Consider the following 17740-nt stretch of genomic DNA (forward strand, 5'->3'; position numbering starts at 1 on the left):
TGGCAGCGCCCTTCTTACTACTTTTACATATTGACTGTCACTGTACACAACGTCCTCTTATTAGCCACACTTTACAGTAGAGGAAGCAGAAGAGCAGATAAAGTAATATTACTGTGCTAGGTACTATGGATACAAAGTTCTGTTACGCACACCCGCTGCCCTCTGAGAATTTAGAATCTTAAAGGGCTGAGGAAACAAATAATTATACTGCAACATAAGATATGATGGTAGTACATGGCTTCTGTAAGCAAATATTACAGAACTGAAAGAAAGGCAAGGCTAAGTTTTTCCCAGGGTATTAAGAAAAGTATCACCAAGCAGATGACATTTACCTTCTAGAGTGTTTTGGTTATCTGTTGTTGCTTTACAAGCCACCTAAAATATAGTGGCTTACAAAACAACCATTTCGTTTTATTTATCCCAGTTCTGGAGATTGACTGGGCTCAGCTAGGTAATTCAGGGTCTTTTATGAATTTGTGGTCAGATAGTGGCTAGAGTTGGGCTCATCTTTTGCTGAGCAGCATTTGGGCTGCTTTACCCACACATCTGGGCACCTGGGATGATAAGACTTAAATAGCTGGGGCTGGAATAGTTAGGGCTCTATAGGCATCTCTTCTCTATGTCATTTCTCCTTATAATCTTATCAAATGATGACCTCAGAATGCCCAGGTTTCTTCCATGGTGGCAGAATGTTCCCAGAGTCCGTGTCCCAAGACAAACCAACAAAATTCTTGAAGGCACTTTCTAATCTAGCCTTGATATTTGTCAGCTTCATTTCCATCGTATTTTATTTGTGGAGGCAGTCACCCAGACTCTCCCAAATTTAAGGGAACTGTTTATAGACTGCATCTGAAGGGTTGGCTGGGGCTAGAGGATCTACTTCTAAGATAGCTTATTCACATGGCTATTGCCAGGAGGCCTCAGTTCCTGGCCAGGTGGAACTCTCCATAGAGGTGCTTGAGTAACCTCTCAACATGGCAGCTGGTTTCTCTTAGAGTGGTTGATCCACAAGAGAGCAAGTAGGAAGCTGTGTTGTCTTTTATGATCTGATCTTGGAAGTCACACACCATCATTTCCATTTTATGATTTGTAAGAAGTAAATCAATAAGACCAGCCTACGTGCAAAAGGAGGGACATTATGCTCCATCTTTAAAAAGGAGTATCAAAGAATTTATGGCCACACTTTAAGTTGTATTTAAGATACTCAATGCCTTGTCATGGTACCATTCGTTTTTCTTCTTCACACTGAACATCTGAATCTTTAGTAGATTTCTAGTCTGGCCATACTCCTGGCTGTTCCCTAAGAACTTTATTTATTTTTGTTCGTTTTTAGTATTTTTCTAGACATTATTTCAAGTCTATTTTTGGTTATATTTTTCCTTTTAATCACCTGTTCAGATTGGAACTGGAATTAAAAGTAGTTAAAAAGTTAAATAACTTTGAACTTCAAGATGACTGTTTGACACATCTTCATATAGAAATTTGCATTAATAACAATAATAATTCTCATTTTATGTTCTCATACGTATCTCCTTTCCTTCTTACTTTGTTCCTTATAGCAGAGGTTTGAATTTTGTTTTGAAAGTGAGGAAACAGAAATGGTGAAAAATAATTTATTGAAGATTCCATGGTTAAGAAGTTTTACTTTAAACCCTTTACTCTTATCCTATGTTTTCACCTTTTCTTGACATTATATAATGGTAATGTGTACCTGTTGTCCTTCATTTCATTCACCAGACTTTTGCATCTAGTTGTTCTCACAGAAGCTCACCAGATTTTACCACATTTCTTGATTTGAGATCAGATGATAATGTAAGAAAAAGGGATGCATCCAAAAGAAGAGGTTATATATCAGAAATCAAGTATTCAGATACCCGGTCTGTTGGTCATAGTTCAACCAGAAAGCAGAAGCTATAGGAGATACACATATGAAGAGCTTTATTACTGGGAATTGGCTTTCCCTACTATGAGGATTGGCTAAGCAAGTCTGAAATTCAGAGGGTACTCAGTCAGGAAGAGAAGATCAGCAGCAGCATGGAACTCCATGGGCATGGAGCCCACAGGCAGAATCCCCCACCCCACCCATTTCCCTTTCTTTCTTTCTGTTTCTGGAAAGCCCCAGCCTCCTTAAAGCCTTCCTTGTGTTTCAGTCAGGCCTACCAAGATTATCTAGATAAGCACCCTTACTTAAAGCCAGCTGATTAGGGGCTTTAGTTACATCTGCAAAATATCTTCACAGCAATACCTAGATTACTGCTGTAGTCTAGACAAGTTACATATGAAAAATAATCATACCCAGCCCTTTCATTTTTGATTTAGTGGGTTTTTTTGTTTGTTTGTTCTTTGGTTTTTCTTGAGACATCATCTCTCTCTGTCTCCCGGGCTGGAGTGCCGTGGCGTCACGATAGCTCACTGCAACCTTAAACTCCCAGGCTCAAGCAATTCTTCTGCCTCAGCCTCCTGAGTAGCTAGAACTACAGTTGTGCGCCACCATGCCTGGCTGATGTTTTTTTATGTTTTGTAGAAATGTGATCTTGCTATGATATTCAGGATGGTCTGTGGTGATTCTTCCACCTTGGCCTCCCAAAGTGCTAAAATTACAAGTGTGAGCCATTGCACTTAGCCAATTTAATGTATTCTGAAAAAATGCAAGCATTTCAAGATTTCAAGACTTTATATTAAGTGAAATAAGTGCATTTATTACAGAGAAACTTTTATATATTGTTCAATTTCCAGTATTTTATGTTAGTGTTACTAAGACTTGAGTGTATTATTTTAATAAGATTATGAAGAATAGTGTTACACTATCTCTTTTTTAAGAATCTTTTAAAGACTAGATTGGGTCAGTATTTGCCTTGGATTTTATAATATTTAAAGTTCTGAAGCACAGAAAGAAAATTGATAGGTATATATTTTAAAAGTTTTATTCAGCCCTTTCTGTGATATGTCTACTTTTTCTTCCGAACCATATTATAGCTCAGAAAATTAAGGGCCATATACATATTTTCTTTTTTTCTTGTAAATATTAAAGATAATTTAAAACCTTCATTACTTCCTTAAAATATAAAATATTTTTTATTTTTCTTTTTAGCCTACATATCCAAATAATACTGTATTTGTATTATAACTTTGAATTCTTTGTCTTATAATTGTGCAGACTAAAATGAAATCCTAAGCCCTCTGCTCACTGAACAGACTCCTTCTTGGCCAACAGGAACCCAGATAAACCTTAAATGGGTTTCGGCAATGAAGAGAAGAGAGGTTGTACACGCCTTGTTATATCCCCTCCCTTTTAGAGTTTGGATACAGCAACTGACGAGCATTAATGTTAAAACAGAGATCGTAAGACTGACAAAACAGCGATCCTAAGACTGACAAAACTGACTATTTGTGACAATAAGATATTAAATTATTAACAGGACCTAAGGCCATGCAAGGCAAAGGTTAAATCATTACCTGCAGGACATACATTTACTTAACAGATCATTTGAGTCTGTATGTTGTGACTTGTCTCTGATTTATGGACTTCCTTATCTTAAAACTTTCCAATCCTTTAGAGAAAGCTTTATTTCTTTAACCAATTACAAATTAAAGAATCTTTGAAGGTACCTATAACCTATAGGTAACTGCTCCTGTCACCTAGTGATGTCATAGCATAACGTTTTAGCACAATGCATTACTCATGTGTTCTTGGTTATGCTGGTATAATTAACCTGTGTTACCAGTGGTATAAAAGTATAGCACATACAATCATATACAGTACATAGTACCTGATAATGATAATAAACCACTGTTACTGTTTATGTATTTACTATACCTTTTGTTGTTATTTTAGAGTATACTCCTTCTACTTAAAAAAGTTAACTGTAAAATAGCCTCAGGCAGGGCCTTGAGGAGGTATTCTAGAAGAAGGCATTGTTATCATTGACTTGACAGCTAGATGAATGTTACCGTCCCTGAAGACCTTCCAGTGGGACGAGATGTGGTGGTGGAAGACAATGATATTGATGATTCTGACCCTGTGTAGGCCTAGGCTAATGTGTGTGATTATGTCTTAGTTTTTAACAGAAATGTTTTAAAAAAAAATTGTTTTTAACAGGAAAAAAGCTTATAGAATAAGATTTAAAGAATATTTTTGTACACCTATACAATAGGTTTGTGTTTTAACCTGAGTGTTTTTACAAAAGAGTCAAAAAGTTAAAAAAATAAAAATTGTGTAATGTAAAAAAGTTACAGTAAGCTAAGGTTAATTTATTATTAAAGAAAGAAAAATATTTTCTAGTGAATTTCATGTAGCCTAAGTGTATAGTGATTATAAAGTCTGCAGTAGTGGTGATCAGATATCTAGGGTGGGGGATTCTAGCTAAACTGATGTAGCAGGATTTTTGCTAAAACTGGACTCTTGAGGATGTGCTCAAGGACCAGGTGTAGTAGGCCTAGTCAGGTTCAGAGGATACCATCTAGAATTTGTTCAAAGAGACAGACTTTTTCAGTGCTCTGGACAGCACTTATATTCTAGTTTCTAAATACTAGTTGAATTTTTAAGATGAGAAATATTTTTGCTTCATTGTCTTCATCCATTCACTCAGTCTGCTGGTCATTATTTCTTAAGCCCTTTTATAACCTGATTTCTTTCTGAAGCATAGATTTTTTTTTTTTTCTCTTTCCCTTGCCATGGTAATACCAAGACTTTTCTGTAGAGCTATAAACCACTCTCATTTTGGACTTTCTGATTTGGGTATTTTAGTTAAGAACTGATATTATCATTGATCTCTCAGGAAACTGAGGGCGAATTTCATGCTTAATAAGTAAATTGATTAGAAGATAAGGGTATTTAAAAAAATAAGTAGATTGAAAGGTCAAAGTTGCTGTGACCTTTTATCCTCTGATCATTTAAAACCAGTCTAATCTCTGTGTTTTATTTTTGAATTAATTTGAAAAACAGTTTTAATGAATTCTTTTTTATTCAATTGATGCTGCCATAATCATTAAGTCATGTGCATGTGCTTATAGGTGAAGACCTAGAAGAGAGGCGTGGACAGGTTCTAATCCTTTTGGTTGAACAGGCACTTCGTTTCCATGACTACAAAGCAGCCAATATGCATTGTCAGGAGCTGATGGCCACAGGTGAGTAGACAACTTATTTTAACACTTTGCTCACGTCCTCTTTACATGATGAGTAATGGGAAAGGTCTGTTCTAAAATCAGTTGACCTGATTGGTAATCTGGCCACATTTAGGCTTGAAATACTTAAGTATATGCTGTATGCTTATAAATATAAATATATATATATATATATTTTTTTGTTGTTGTTGTTGTTGTTGTTAGAGACTAGGTCTCTGTTGCCCAGTCTGAAATATAATGGCACGATCATAGCTTACTGCAGCCTTGGACTCCCGGGCTCAAGTGATCCTCCTGCCTCAGCCTCTCGAGTAGCTTGGTCTACAGGCTTGTGCCACTATACCCAGCTGATTGTTCTTATTTTTTTAGAGATAGGAGGGGTCTCACCATGTTGCCCAGGCTGGTCTCAAATTCCTAGTCTCAATTGATCCTCCCACGTCAGTCTCCTGAGTCAGTGGGATTATAGGTGTGAGCTACTATATCTGGCCTTGCTTATATATTAATATAAATATTTTGATGGACTTAGAACATTATACTATTTTATTTCAGATTTTAGTTGCTTTCCATTCCCTGTTAAAAACATGCTCATAATTGAAAAACAATTTTATGTAAAATATTTTAATGCCATTTCATGTATTATGTAAAAGAAAATTAAAATTTTTTGGAGTACAGTACTTACAATTTGTAACTATATTGTATTTCTACTCTTTAATTTTTTTTTTTAAAGATAGCATAGTGCTTTTCAAACTAATGTTGAGAAATTGGGAAGTAGTTTGCAACCCTAAAATCTTCCACATTGAAATTCAAATTCAAGTCTCCAGAGGATAAGCAGATTTTATTGTGGAATAATTTCTCATTTGAAGAATGTATTTTAGCTGGGCCCAGTGGCATGTGCCTATGGTACTAGCTACTTGGGAGGTTGAGGTGGGAGGATTCCCTGATCCCAGAAGTTTGAGTCCAGCTTGGGCAATATACTGAGACCCGTCTCTTGGGAGTGAGGACAAAGAACACATTCTCTAGTGGGATAAGAACTGATGTTGTCTTATCATGGGCTCTGTACTAAATGGTCTGCTTTTCGTGGCTGTGACTGACTATGTGAAAGCCCAAACACATTTTTTTTTTTTACCCACTATTGGAACATTAATAGTGTGTGCTTAAAACACAATGCCTCACTTCATGATCACTCTTGGAGCTGTGCACTGGTCATTTGTGCACTGTTTGTATGTATACTGTTAAAAAATTATTCTGACACTTGTTAATAATAGTAAGGAAGGCTTTATTCAGGACTATTGTGAAAGGCATCAAGACTGTTGGAAGAGGGAAGAGAGATTAGTCTCAATTCTGAATACAACAAGGACAAGTGGCCATTTATGCCTATGAGCATACTGAGGGGGTTGGTGGCTGGAAAATTACTAAGAGAAGACATCAAAGGTAGGGGAATTCTTGCTACACTGATTTAATAGGATCCTTGCTGAAAGCAGGCAGAGTGATCGGATATTATGGATGAGGGATGAGGAATTTGACCAGGTATTGAGGGTGATCAGATATCACGGTCATGGGGATTCTGGCTGAACTGGCTTACCAGGATTCTTTCTAAAACTGGAGTGTGCAGGTCAAACAATGAGGGGAGCCAAGGTTGAGACTAGTTGAGAAGAGGCTCAGAGTAGCCTGACTAAAGGTTGGTCAAGAAGAGAATCTTTGGCAATATATCTATGAAAAGATTTAAAACTCTGGAAAAATACTTCACAACTTCAGTGTTATTAGAAAATTGGTTTCATAAAAAAGCTGTGTTCTATAATATTAACCACGTAATTTTGCAGCATTAAGTTTAGAATAATTATGTTTTTCTGTAAAAACATTGTTGTATTAATCTAAAATTGTTTATTTAGAGGGTTTTGCAATAATTGTATTCCTGTAAGGGTAGTAACCTGAATTAATTTTTATTTTATATATTTAGAAAAAATTATTCTAAACTGAAGCCTTTGTACTTAGGAAGAAAAGACCTACTTTCAAGCTAGAACTCGTTCAAATAAGAATCAAAGTATATTTTAAGAATCCAGAATATAATGTGAAGGAAAAAGATCTCTGTTGGGAGTTGGGGGCTGCTTCTGTTTTGTCACTGTTCTTGGATGTCTGTCTTCTTCTATAAAGTCAGTGATTCCATGCAGGCCTCTGTCATAATGTCTCTTTTTTCTAGCACTTTGCATTTTGCAATGTTCTATATATATATATATATATATATATATATATATTTAAAAATATTAAGGGTGTACACATGTTTTTGGTTACGTGGATCGCTTCTGCCATACTGAGTCACGGCTATAGGCGTGTGCCCATCACTCACATAGTGTCCATTGTACCCATTAGGTAGGTTTTTGTTCTCCCCCACCTCCCCTCCTCTCCCTACAATGTGCTTTTAAACACAAATGGTACTTAATCCTTTCAACAACCCAAGAGAAAAGTGTTACTATTATTGTCCCTTTCACACAAGTGCTAAGTAGCAGGGATGGACCATACCCTCAAATCTTCCGAATTCAGACAGCAACCTTTGTACTCAACATCAAAGCTCAGTAGATTATTTGTATTTATTGTCAGTTAATTTAAAATTTAACAGTTTGTCAGACACACTTGTCTGGAGTAGAACTGAACTCTCTGGATAATAAACCAGCCTAATCTTCCTTTTCTATCTTAGATTCTTGTGTTTTTCTGCTTATATTATAATGTATCAGTAATGACTATGATTTTCCTGAGGTACCACAAGACCTGAGCAGGAAGCCATTGCATTTCTCATCTCAGATGGAATATTTTTCTTCTTCTGGGAATCAGTTATTTTTCTTCTTGCCAATTTTGCAGGTTATCCTAAAAGTTGGGACGTTTGTAGCCAGTTAGGACAATCAGAAGGTTACCAGGACTTGGCCACTCGTCAAGAGCTCATGGCTTTTGCTTTGACACATTGCCCTCCTAGCAGCATTGAACTTCTTTTGGCAGCTAGCAGCTCTCTGCAGACAGAAGTAAGTGCTCCCAATAAAAGAGATCCTGAACTGTATGAAGTGCATTTTGTTGGGTGTGTGGATCTGAGATCTGTGTGTGTGTTTTTAATAGTATGAGAATTTTAATTTATGGAAGAAAAATAGGTTGTGAAAAGGGGGTTGAAAATATTAGGATATAAAATACTGTTGTTGACGTTATTACAATAAGAAAACAACATATTACAGTCAAGAATAAAACATGAGAAATGGTCACACAAAATGTATCTGAAACCATATGAGTTAAAGCCAATGGAGGCACCATTGCCTTAGGGAAGAGTCCTGTGGAGGTTGGGGGTGGAGGTGGGCTTTGGTTACAGATATGCTGAATTTCCTAAAATTCACAGCCTAGATCTGCATAGGAGAGGATAGTGCCCTTGTTGACAAACACTGTTAAATATTGAGGAGATTCTGGACTTTACATTTTTGTCTCAGTCACTCATTACATTGTTTATCAGGGTTTTCACACTTGATTCCCACCTCTGAAATAGTTGCATCCTTGTGAAGCTGTTCAGGAAGTTCTGAAGTAAGCCTATTACTAAAAACTGTTCATTATGAAATAGCATTTTTTCCTCAAAAGAGTACTTATTAAATTTCAAGTCTGCCTTGTAAAGAGAGGAAAATTTACAGACACAACTGCTTTATAATAATATAGCCTGTTCTTCTTTCAGATTCTTTATCAAAGAGTGAATTTCCAGATCCAACCTGAAGGAGGGGAAAATATCAGTGTTTCACCATTAGTCAGCAAAATGGCACAAGAGGTAAGTTAAAATGAGGGCGAGGAGAGTTTGAAAAGTGGCTGAGTGGAATGAAAGGTCACCTGACCTCATGTATGAGAGGGGTTTTGTGTATGTGTAGAGACTGCTTTTCTTGTCAGGTTTTTTTGTGTGTGTGTGTGTGTGTGTGTGTGTGTGTGTGAAATGTAACATTCATATAGAAAAATATAGAAAACAAAACTTTTCAGCTAAGTAAATTATCACAAAGGAAACACCCATGAAACCACCCGACACGTAAAGGAACAGTACCTGACCAACCTTCGAAGTCCCCCAGACCCTCTCCCAATTTAATTTCCAACTCTTCTCTCTCCTTCAGTGATCACCCCTGTCCTGACTAACCCTGATAACCAGAACGTTGTGATTTTTTTTGTTCTTGTTTTAAATAATTGTAATATCTACCATACACACTCTAATATGATAGCTTAATTTTACCTGTTTTTATACTCTTTCAAAATAGTTATGCTTAATATTATGTTTGTAAGATTCATCCATGATATTATATGTAACTGTAGTTTATTCATTTTTATTGCCATGTAGAAATCAATTGTTGTATATGTATATTGTAGTTTATCCATTCTAACACTGACATTGGTTTATTTTTAATTTTGGATACTAAAATAATGCTGCTATCATTGTTTGTACATGTCTCTAGTGCACATGGGAATTTTGTTTTTTAAGACATTTTCTTGTTCTGTTGCCCAGGCTAGAGTGCAGTGGCATCATCATAGTTCACATCAACCTCAAATTCCTGGGCTCAAGTGATCCTCTTACCTCAACCTCCTGAGTAGCTGGGACTACAGATGCATGCCACCATGCCTGGATAATATTTTCTATTTTTGGTAGAGACAGAGTCTCACTCTTGCTTGGGCTGATCTTGAACTCCTGAGCTCAAGCGATTCTCCTGCCTTGGCCTCCTGGAGTGCTAGGATTATAGGCGTGAGCCACCATGCCTGGCCTTGGTCAAACATTTTTTTCAGGCTTATACCTAGTACTGGAAGTGTATGTTGTCGTTATGTTCAGCCTAAATAGATAATGCCAAATGATTTTCCAAAGTGATTTTTACCAGTTACACTTTCAAACACTAATGTATGGGATTGCCAGTTACTCCAATCCAGTATCTTGGTATTAGTTTTCTAAATTGTACCTATTCTCCTAAGTGTTTAGTGATATCTAATTACGATTTGGATTTACATTTTTCTGATTACTAAAAAATTGTGTTATCTCAGGAGAGATGCTCTTTTGTGAGGTACCTGTTCAATTCTTTTGCTCATTTTCTGTTGAGTTTTTGTTCTTCTTTGTTTTTTCATTGAGATTTTTATGAATAAAAATTGTCCCAGCCAATTAAGTATGTATATGTTTCAGGATAGTCTATCCTGGAAGAGAAAGAAGGAAGTGTATGCCCCTGACATCTGTCTTGGTGAATGTTTGCTCTGTGGGAATCAACTTTGCATGACTATTTATAGCAACATTGAATTGGCATTTTTTAGATCAAAGACAGTAGCCCAGTTTCTGACATTCTAGCTGTATAAATTAAGAAGTGATGATTCTCTTTATAGATTGGCTTTCATAGGATTCCATCAAATGGTAAGCTTTACTTTCACAGTGTAAAATATTATTTGTTTTTGACTTTTTTCGAAGACACTTATTGTGATAAGTGAGCTGCACTAACCTTTATTATTTTTTTTTTAATTGGCCGTATCCATCTTGACAAACTTATTAGTATTTGTGTACTATGCAGTTACTTTTAGAACTCTGGTACAAAGCTCCAGCTATGGAATGTGTTCATGGAGTTAGGGCATAGCTTTTGTCCAGAGTGGCATGTGTACAATTACCCCATTTCCACAACTGTTCCTTTGATATTAAAATTCAATGTGGCAAACATATCAAGTACACATGTGTATTTCCAGTTTAGTGCTAAGTGATCCAATAGTCTCAAAGATGTCTGTAATGTGACTTTTTGCCCTTACGGAGTTTCTGCCTATTCCTCCTCCAGTGGTGACTCGAGGGCAGCACTGACCAACAGAACTTTCTTCAGGAAGGGAAACGTTCCGTATCTGCACTGTCCAGCATTATAGCCGCTAGTGACATATAGCTATTGGGCACTTGAAATATGGCTATGTAACTAAGGGATCAAATTTTTAATTTTGTTTAATTTTAATTAATTTAAATGTAAATAGCCACATGAAACTGCTGGCTACCAGGTTGGACATCACAGCTCTAGAAGATCCAACATTCAGTGGAGGATTGTGTTTGGCCACCAGCATGGCAGAGAGGACTTTTGTTTCATTGCACCGTCTTCAGATGGAAGCTGTAGCATGTTGTAGGGGCCTAGAGTGGTGTGGATACATTTTGTCCTTTGGCATGTTTTGACTTGTAGTTGTACTGATTAATAACTGTTTTCCCTTATTGAATGTGAAAACACATTACATTCTATCATATTTTCTCCATGGGATTCAGAGCAGTTCTTATATTAGCCAGTGGTCATGAAGTGGATATTAGGAAGAGTTGTCTTTCAACTCTTGAAAAATAGGTTGAAAACCTACTTTTCATTAGATCTTTACCCCACGTTTTGTACCTTTTGAACCTCTAATCCCTCCCCCACCTGACCAATCACGTCTCCCACTTTGCCCTTCTCCAGCATCATCCCTTGTCGTGTCTTCCAAACACATGCTCTGTCCAGTAGTGGAGAACTTAGCACCATTCTTCAGGTAGGCTCTTTCATACCCTTGGTGTTACTTAGAGTTTTCTCTCTGCCTGTGCTACACCTCTTCTCTTTTGTTCTTATGCATCTCTCTTATCCCTTCCATCTGAAGTATTTTCTTTGTGAAGCTTTCCTAGAGTCCTTTAATTGCTACCTCCTTTATATTCCCCAAGCATTCTTACATCATTCTGTCCCGGCACTTTATGGTATGGGTTGGTATTGTGTGGTAACCAGAAATATGTCATGTCATTTAACTTTGTGACCCCTTCACAGAGTGCTTCTCACATAGTGAACGCCTCTTTAATGCTTGGTAAAGCTCAGTTGGAAACACCTACCGAACAATGATTAGTCACTGGCAAAAACAAATTAGGAAGTAGATTTTAGCCTAAAAATATAAGGAATTTCTCATTTCATTCATATGTGTGCTGTGGTGGCCATTGAGGTATGTTATATCTTTGCCAGTGTGAAGGGTGTGTCATTTCTGTGTTCGGTATAGAATTGCAATGCGATTCTCCCGAGCTCAGCTCCGTGAACTTACTCTGAATCTCCATCCTTCTTCATCAAATCCATGAAAAGCCTTTTGTGACTTTTGGGTTTTCTATGTTTTGTTTCTACAATGAATTAGAAAGTCAGCCTGCCCCCTTGGTGGCTTCTTTGGAGTGGGCCATGCTGTGTTACTGTACGTGGGCACATACTGCCCCATTAACATCTTGTCAGTAGGTGACGGAGACCAGCAGCGGTCCTCTTCATGTTCCACTTAGCAAGGAAAAGGAATTCTTGCAAAATGATTGTCTTCTGCTGTTTTTTAAAGCTCCTTAAAGCTTTCTTTTCTTTCTTTTCCCCTTTCAGCATGTTGCAATAGATCTAGGTCTCATGAAGTGCTAATCCAAACCCTCAGTGAACACATTGTGGCTTTGATTCATGAGGCACATTTCAGACTATTATAGCTACTATTATTAGATTAAAATATAGTGTTTAGCTAGAAGATGGCATGTATTACATATTAACAGTAGCTATAATAACCACATTAAATTATAACTCATGAGTGAGAGATGACTTTCTGTGTAATCTACTTAATACTTAAGACTTTCATTACTTCACTTGTGAAAATAATGATTTTTATTTATATATTCAAGCAAAATAAAGATATAATTGCTGTGCAGTTGCATTTGCATTAGTACAAATGGAGGCTACAAGTTTGAAGATATTGCTATTGTCCCTGTGAATAGGATATTTGCTTATAAATAGAAACAAAATGCATAATTTGTGAATAACTACTAAAATTACAGATTTCCAATTTCTTATTAATGCTGGTTATTATGCTTTTTAGATGGAACAGTATTCCACCACTTAAAGTATATTAACATTTTGTTTAGCTAGTATTAGTTATATCATTTAGCCAATGATGTTTTCCCCAGATAAATCTAATTAGAGTTAGAAATAGATTGTATACAGGGTTCCCATTAAAAAATCATTTTCACCATGGGAAAGCTTGTTATGAACATTTAAAGTGGCTATAGATTTATATGACTGGACTAATTAATGTTTAGAATTTGAGCATGGGCTGAGCATAGAGCTTAGCTTTTGTTTTGCTTATATTGGGATACAAGTTCTTTATCAGATTTATGATTTGAACATGTTTCTCTCAATGTTTGACTTGGCTTTTTATTTTCTTAATGATGGCTTTTAAGTGCAAAAGTTTTTAATGTTGTGGACGTATTGTTTATCAATATTTTCTTTTATTGCTTACGTTTTCGATGTCATACCTAAGAAATCTTTGCCTAACCCAAGATTGTGAAGATTTACTCCTGTGCTTTTTTCTGAGATTTTTATAGTTTTCAGTTCTTAAGTTTATTGGTAAATAAGTAATAAAAAAGCCACTTTTATATGAAATAAGTATACGCTTAAGGGATATTCACATGCAAAAAGAGGAATTTAGAACTTTACCTCATACCATGCATAAAAGTCTAATAGAATCATATTTATTTTGTTTTATGTCTCATAATAGCTTGTTCTTTCTCAATAAATTTTAAATTTCATATTTAGTATGCACAAAGACACAAAGTAATCATTTTGAGGTTTTAAATGACCTAATTTCATTTAGAGTGAATTTTTGTTTCATTTATTGCTTTATTGATTTTTTTTCCCCTCCATGTGTTTTGGGATTTTGGTTTGCAAGCTCATTTTAAGTGATGAAACATCACCCTGCCCCATCTCCCGTATCTAAGGATTCTGTAGTTTTTGTGGTTCCTTCTGTATCTAATCCCTTGGTGCCTTAATCCAGAACTACATCCTATAGTAGTTTTTCACATAGCACCCTTTCCCCCCTTGTAAGGTTGAGGATATGAGAATACAAACATGGAGCCAGTGAGGGGTTTGTCCCACTTGCCTCTGGCCCTGTTTTTGTCCTCTGCCTCCTTGGGCCCACAGCTTGTGTGAACGCATGGCTCCAGGCAGTGAGCCTGGATGCACTTCTCCCTCTTACCAGGGACACTTCGATTCACAGTTCTTCTCTGGAAAGGAACATCTGATAGTCACTGTTAATATCTGAATTCTGAGCTTCAAAATGTTGAACACTTTTGAACTTGGGTGTCTTTTGACTCTTTTTGCTATTCTCAGTATTTTGGAGCACAGTGAATACTAAAACAGGAGTTTACTGCTCCATCCTGACTGGAATTCATAATGTTCCAATTACAAAAATAATACAAGCTTTTAATAGTCCATTATCTGGCATACTATAACATACTTCTTGAAAGTAAAAAAAAAAAAATTAGATGTGAAGCATCTATGATAAAATATCAACATTTGTTAACTTTTGATAAGAAGTACATGTATATATGTGGTAACTTTTTCCTTTCTGCTTTGTTTAAAATATAAAAATAATTTAATTAACAATACATTAATATATAAGTCAAAGACAAAGTTCTCTCTCTTTTTTCCATCTGATCTTTCTATTTACCCATCCCATGAATCCCACTGCTCAGAGATAAACATTTTTAACACATTAACTGCCTTGTGAGTTGTATTTAACTCACACTAGTTTTGAGCCTGAGGCCTCGTGAAGCATATGTAACTCATACGTCTCTTCACCTTGGGAGCTGTGAGAACTATTTTTCAAGTTGCATATAACACATGCACAGAAAACAATAAAAAATAACAAAATTTTCAGTTTTTATTCTATTTTCATAATAAGACACAGTGGCCCCCAGGAAATTTTTTTTTTTCTGGTGTGGCAGTCAATGTGTTAAGTCAGTACTGCTATGTGTCATGAAATCTGCCCTTGTCATTTCATGTAGACCTCTATATAATGGCAGCGTGGTGTTCTTTTGATGCGTATACTCTGGTTTATTTATCTCTTCCTTTGCTTTTGGACATTTATATTGTGTCCATTTTTTCTCTAGTTTAGACTGAACTACCCTGAGCATTTTATGTACACAGCTGTGTGTACACATTCCAGTGTTGCCCTCTGATAAACTGGTAGAAAGGGGTTTCTGTTTTCTTGTGGTTTATCTTTCATAACTTTGTGTAAATGCTTACTTTGTCTTGTTTATTGTTGTGATACCAACACATCACTGAAAATATAGTATAGCCTCATTAATTTTTGTTTTGTTTTGTTTTGTTTTTTGACAACATTGTCTGATTAATATTCTGTGTGGGAGGTTTAGTTTATGGCAATCATGACATGAGTGATCTGGATGATAACACAGTGCTGACACAATTCAGAACATCTATTTATGCATTTCAGTTAGCATGTAGATCTGACCACAGACAGAAATATTCTGCGCATTGTCATGCTTCAGGATAATATGTTTAGTTAGTTGACAGCTTGATGCTGAGGGGTGTGAATCATATAATTTTGATTGGATTGGTGAATCTACCTTATAGATTTCCATTCCTCACAAAAGTTAATATCTGCCTCCTCCTTCAGCACAACTGTTGGAATTCCACATTTTCTTCTTTCTTTTATCTTCATAATGACCATGCATTTATGATATATTTGTTTTGTTCTCTGTTTTGTTTTATAGTAACTCTTTTAGTAATAAGAAATGCATTTTTACTTTTTATCTAGATTTGCAATTTAAATCCTCTGGCAGAAGACATTTTCTAAAAATAATACATTCAAGTATTCTATCTTACTTATAGGGGAATCTGTGGGTGTTAAAAGTTTCCTTTTACTTTTAAGGAAACATCATATTACTTATCCCTGTAGGATCTAACATGTACCATACTGAGAGACTTTTTCTAGACTACTTTGGTTTATACTTAGCAATTGTTACATATTCTTGTTTTCTCTCATCTTTTACCTACTCTCCCTGAGGCCTTCTTTCCTTCCATTTCACCAGAACAGCTTGTATCTGCATCACCAGTGACATCTTGTTTCTAAGTTTACAGGTCAAATCTTGTCTTCATTTTATTTGACCCATGAGTAGCATTTGACTTGCTTGTTTCAGGGGCAGCCTATTTATCTTCTTTTCCTCAGACCTCACTGGCTACTTCTCATTGTCCTTGCTGGTTCTTCCCCATGTCCCCAGTAAGTGTTAGATACTCAGGTCTCAGACTTTAAACCTTTCCTGTGTCCACCCATCCCTTAGATGAGCTCATCCATTATCCTGACTTCAAATATCAGCTTTGTGCTGATGATTCCCTGCTCTGTAGTTCTAGCCATAACTTGTCTTCTGAGTTCCAGATTTGGATGCACAGGATAAAATTTGCTATAATAAGTGTTAGGTGGGGGGATGTACTTTGTGTTATTTAAGGATATGTTGGAGAAGGAGTAGTAGTTGAGCACAACCTAATCTCTGTAATCCTTACAATATAGGCCATCAGGTTTCTCAGAAATTCACCCTTATATAATATTACCAGACACCAGAGAAAGCAGCTCTTTAAATACATTGTTCATTATAATAATTTACCAAAAGAATTTTTTTCTGCAAGCCACACTTGAGACATGGAACTATCCTTGTTCTTGTGAACCTTTTTGGTAATGATATCTGTTGTTGCAGTATTTGAAAAATATTATTATTGCTTAGTGAGTTAACCTTTTAGCTATATAACGTACTTGACATTAATGAGATTTCATGTTAAATTTGATGCTGAGAATTGTTGATTTGGTTTTGAGGTTTAATCTATTTCTGCTGTTATAAACTTTAAATTAATTAGCAGCATATCATTATGAATATAAAAAGTGCCAATGATAATCATTGCAGGGATAAATTTTGCCTAAGCCCTTTTTTCTTTTCCCATTATACGAAGTTGAAAGAAAACTATTTTCTTCATTAATGACTCTAGTTACACTACGATCTTGGTAGACTGCCCCCAAATTAAATGCTGCCTTCATGGTCCAAATGAGCCTTTTATTTTACTTTATCTTTTGTAATTCTCATTAGGGGAAGCTCTTATAGAAAATGCTATTATCACTTACAGTTCTAAGCACGTGGATTTCATTTATCTTCTGAAACAAACTTTTAAGTTTCATATGTTTAAAATTTTCTATCTTGAGCTAGCTCATCCACATGAACAGAAGTAGAGTTTGGTTTCATTTTATGAGATTGAATAATTGTTTTTATGGGTTATCTTTTTTGGTATCGTTCAGTTAGTTTGATTTACCTCTAAATGAAGTTGTATTCTGCTTAAATGCCATAGTTCTTGCCATGTTTATATTTTTATTTCCATATTTGGATTAGTTGATGACTTTAAAATCATTTAATATACCTTCTCAGTTATGAAGTAGAATCTTCATAGTCAGGGGATTAGAACTGTGACATGAAATCTTATTTGAATAACATTTACCCACTCGAGACACAACATATTAGGCTTTTGAAAATGTAACTTCAAACATTTAAACAGCACAGTAAAACCAGATTTCTCAGACTAACCTGTTGGTCTGAGCTATAAATTAGAGATTTTCACATACTCGGAGGATATAGTAATAAAGAAATAGTGTCCCCGCTCTTGAATAGCTTACTGTCTAGTTGGAAAGATGGGGAAAATAAAATCTTAATAATATATTTTGGTAAGCACATTAAACATATGCATATAATATTATGAGTGAATAGAAGATGGATAGCATACTGTCTTAAGGTTTTCCTTATAGCAAAAATATTACATGTCAAGGA

The 17740-nt window shown here is 35.8% G+C and overlaps 1 protein-coding gene across 3 annotated transcripts in view; it reads left to right on the forward strand.

The window, feature by feature from the left end:
- NBAS (NBAS subunit of NRZ tethering complex) overlaps window positions 1-17740 on the forward strand; it is a 325219-nt gene that overhangs the window by 162002 nt on the left and 145477 nt on the right. For all 3 annotated transcript variants that reach the window (XR_011236168.1, XM_069494000.1, XM_069493999.1), the window contains exons 33-35: window positions 5014-5127; window positions 7975-8132; window positions 8819-8908. Coding sequence is in view for 2 of the 3 variants with exons in the window: in XM_069494000.1 (XP_069350101.1) it covers window positions 5014-5127; window positions 7975-8132; window positions 8819-8908 (362 nt within the window). In the remaining variant the exon portion in view is untranslated. The remainder of the gene's footprint in view (window positions 1-5013; window positions 5128-7974; window positions 8133-8818; window positions 8909-17740) is intronic.

The sequence above is a fragment of the Eulemur rufifrons genome, chromosome 19, assembly GCF_041146395.1.
Source record: "Eulemur rufifrons isolate Redbay chromosome 19, OSU_ERuf_1, whole genome shotgun sequence".
NCBI classification, from domain to species: Eukaryota; Metazoa; Chordata; class Mammalia; order Primates; family Lemuridae; genus Eulemur; species Eulemur rufifrons.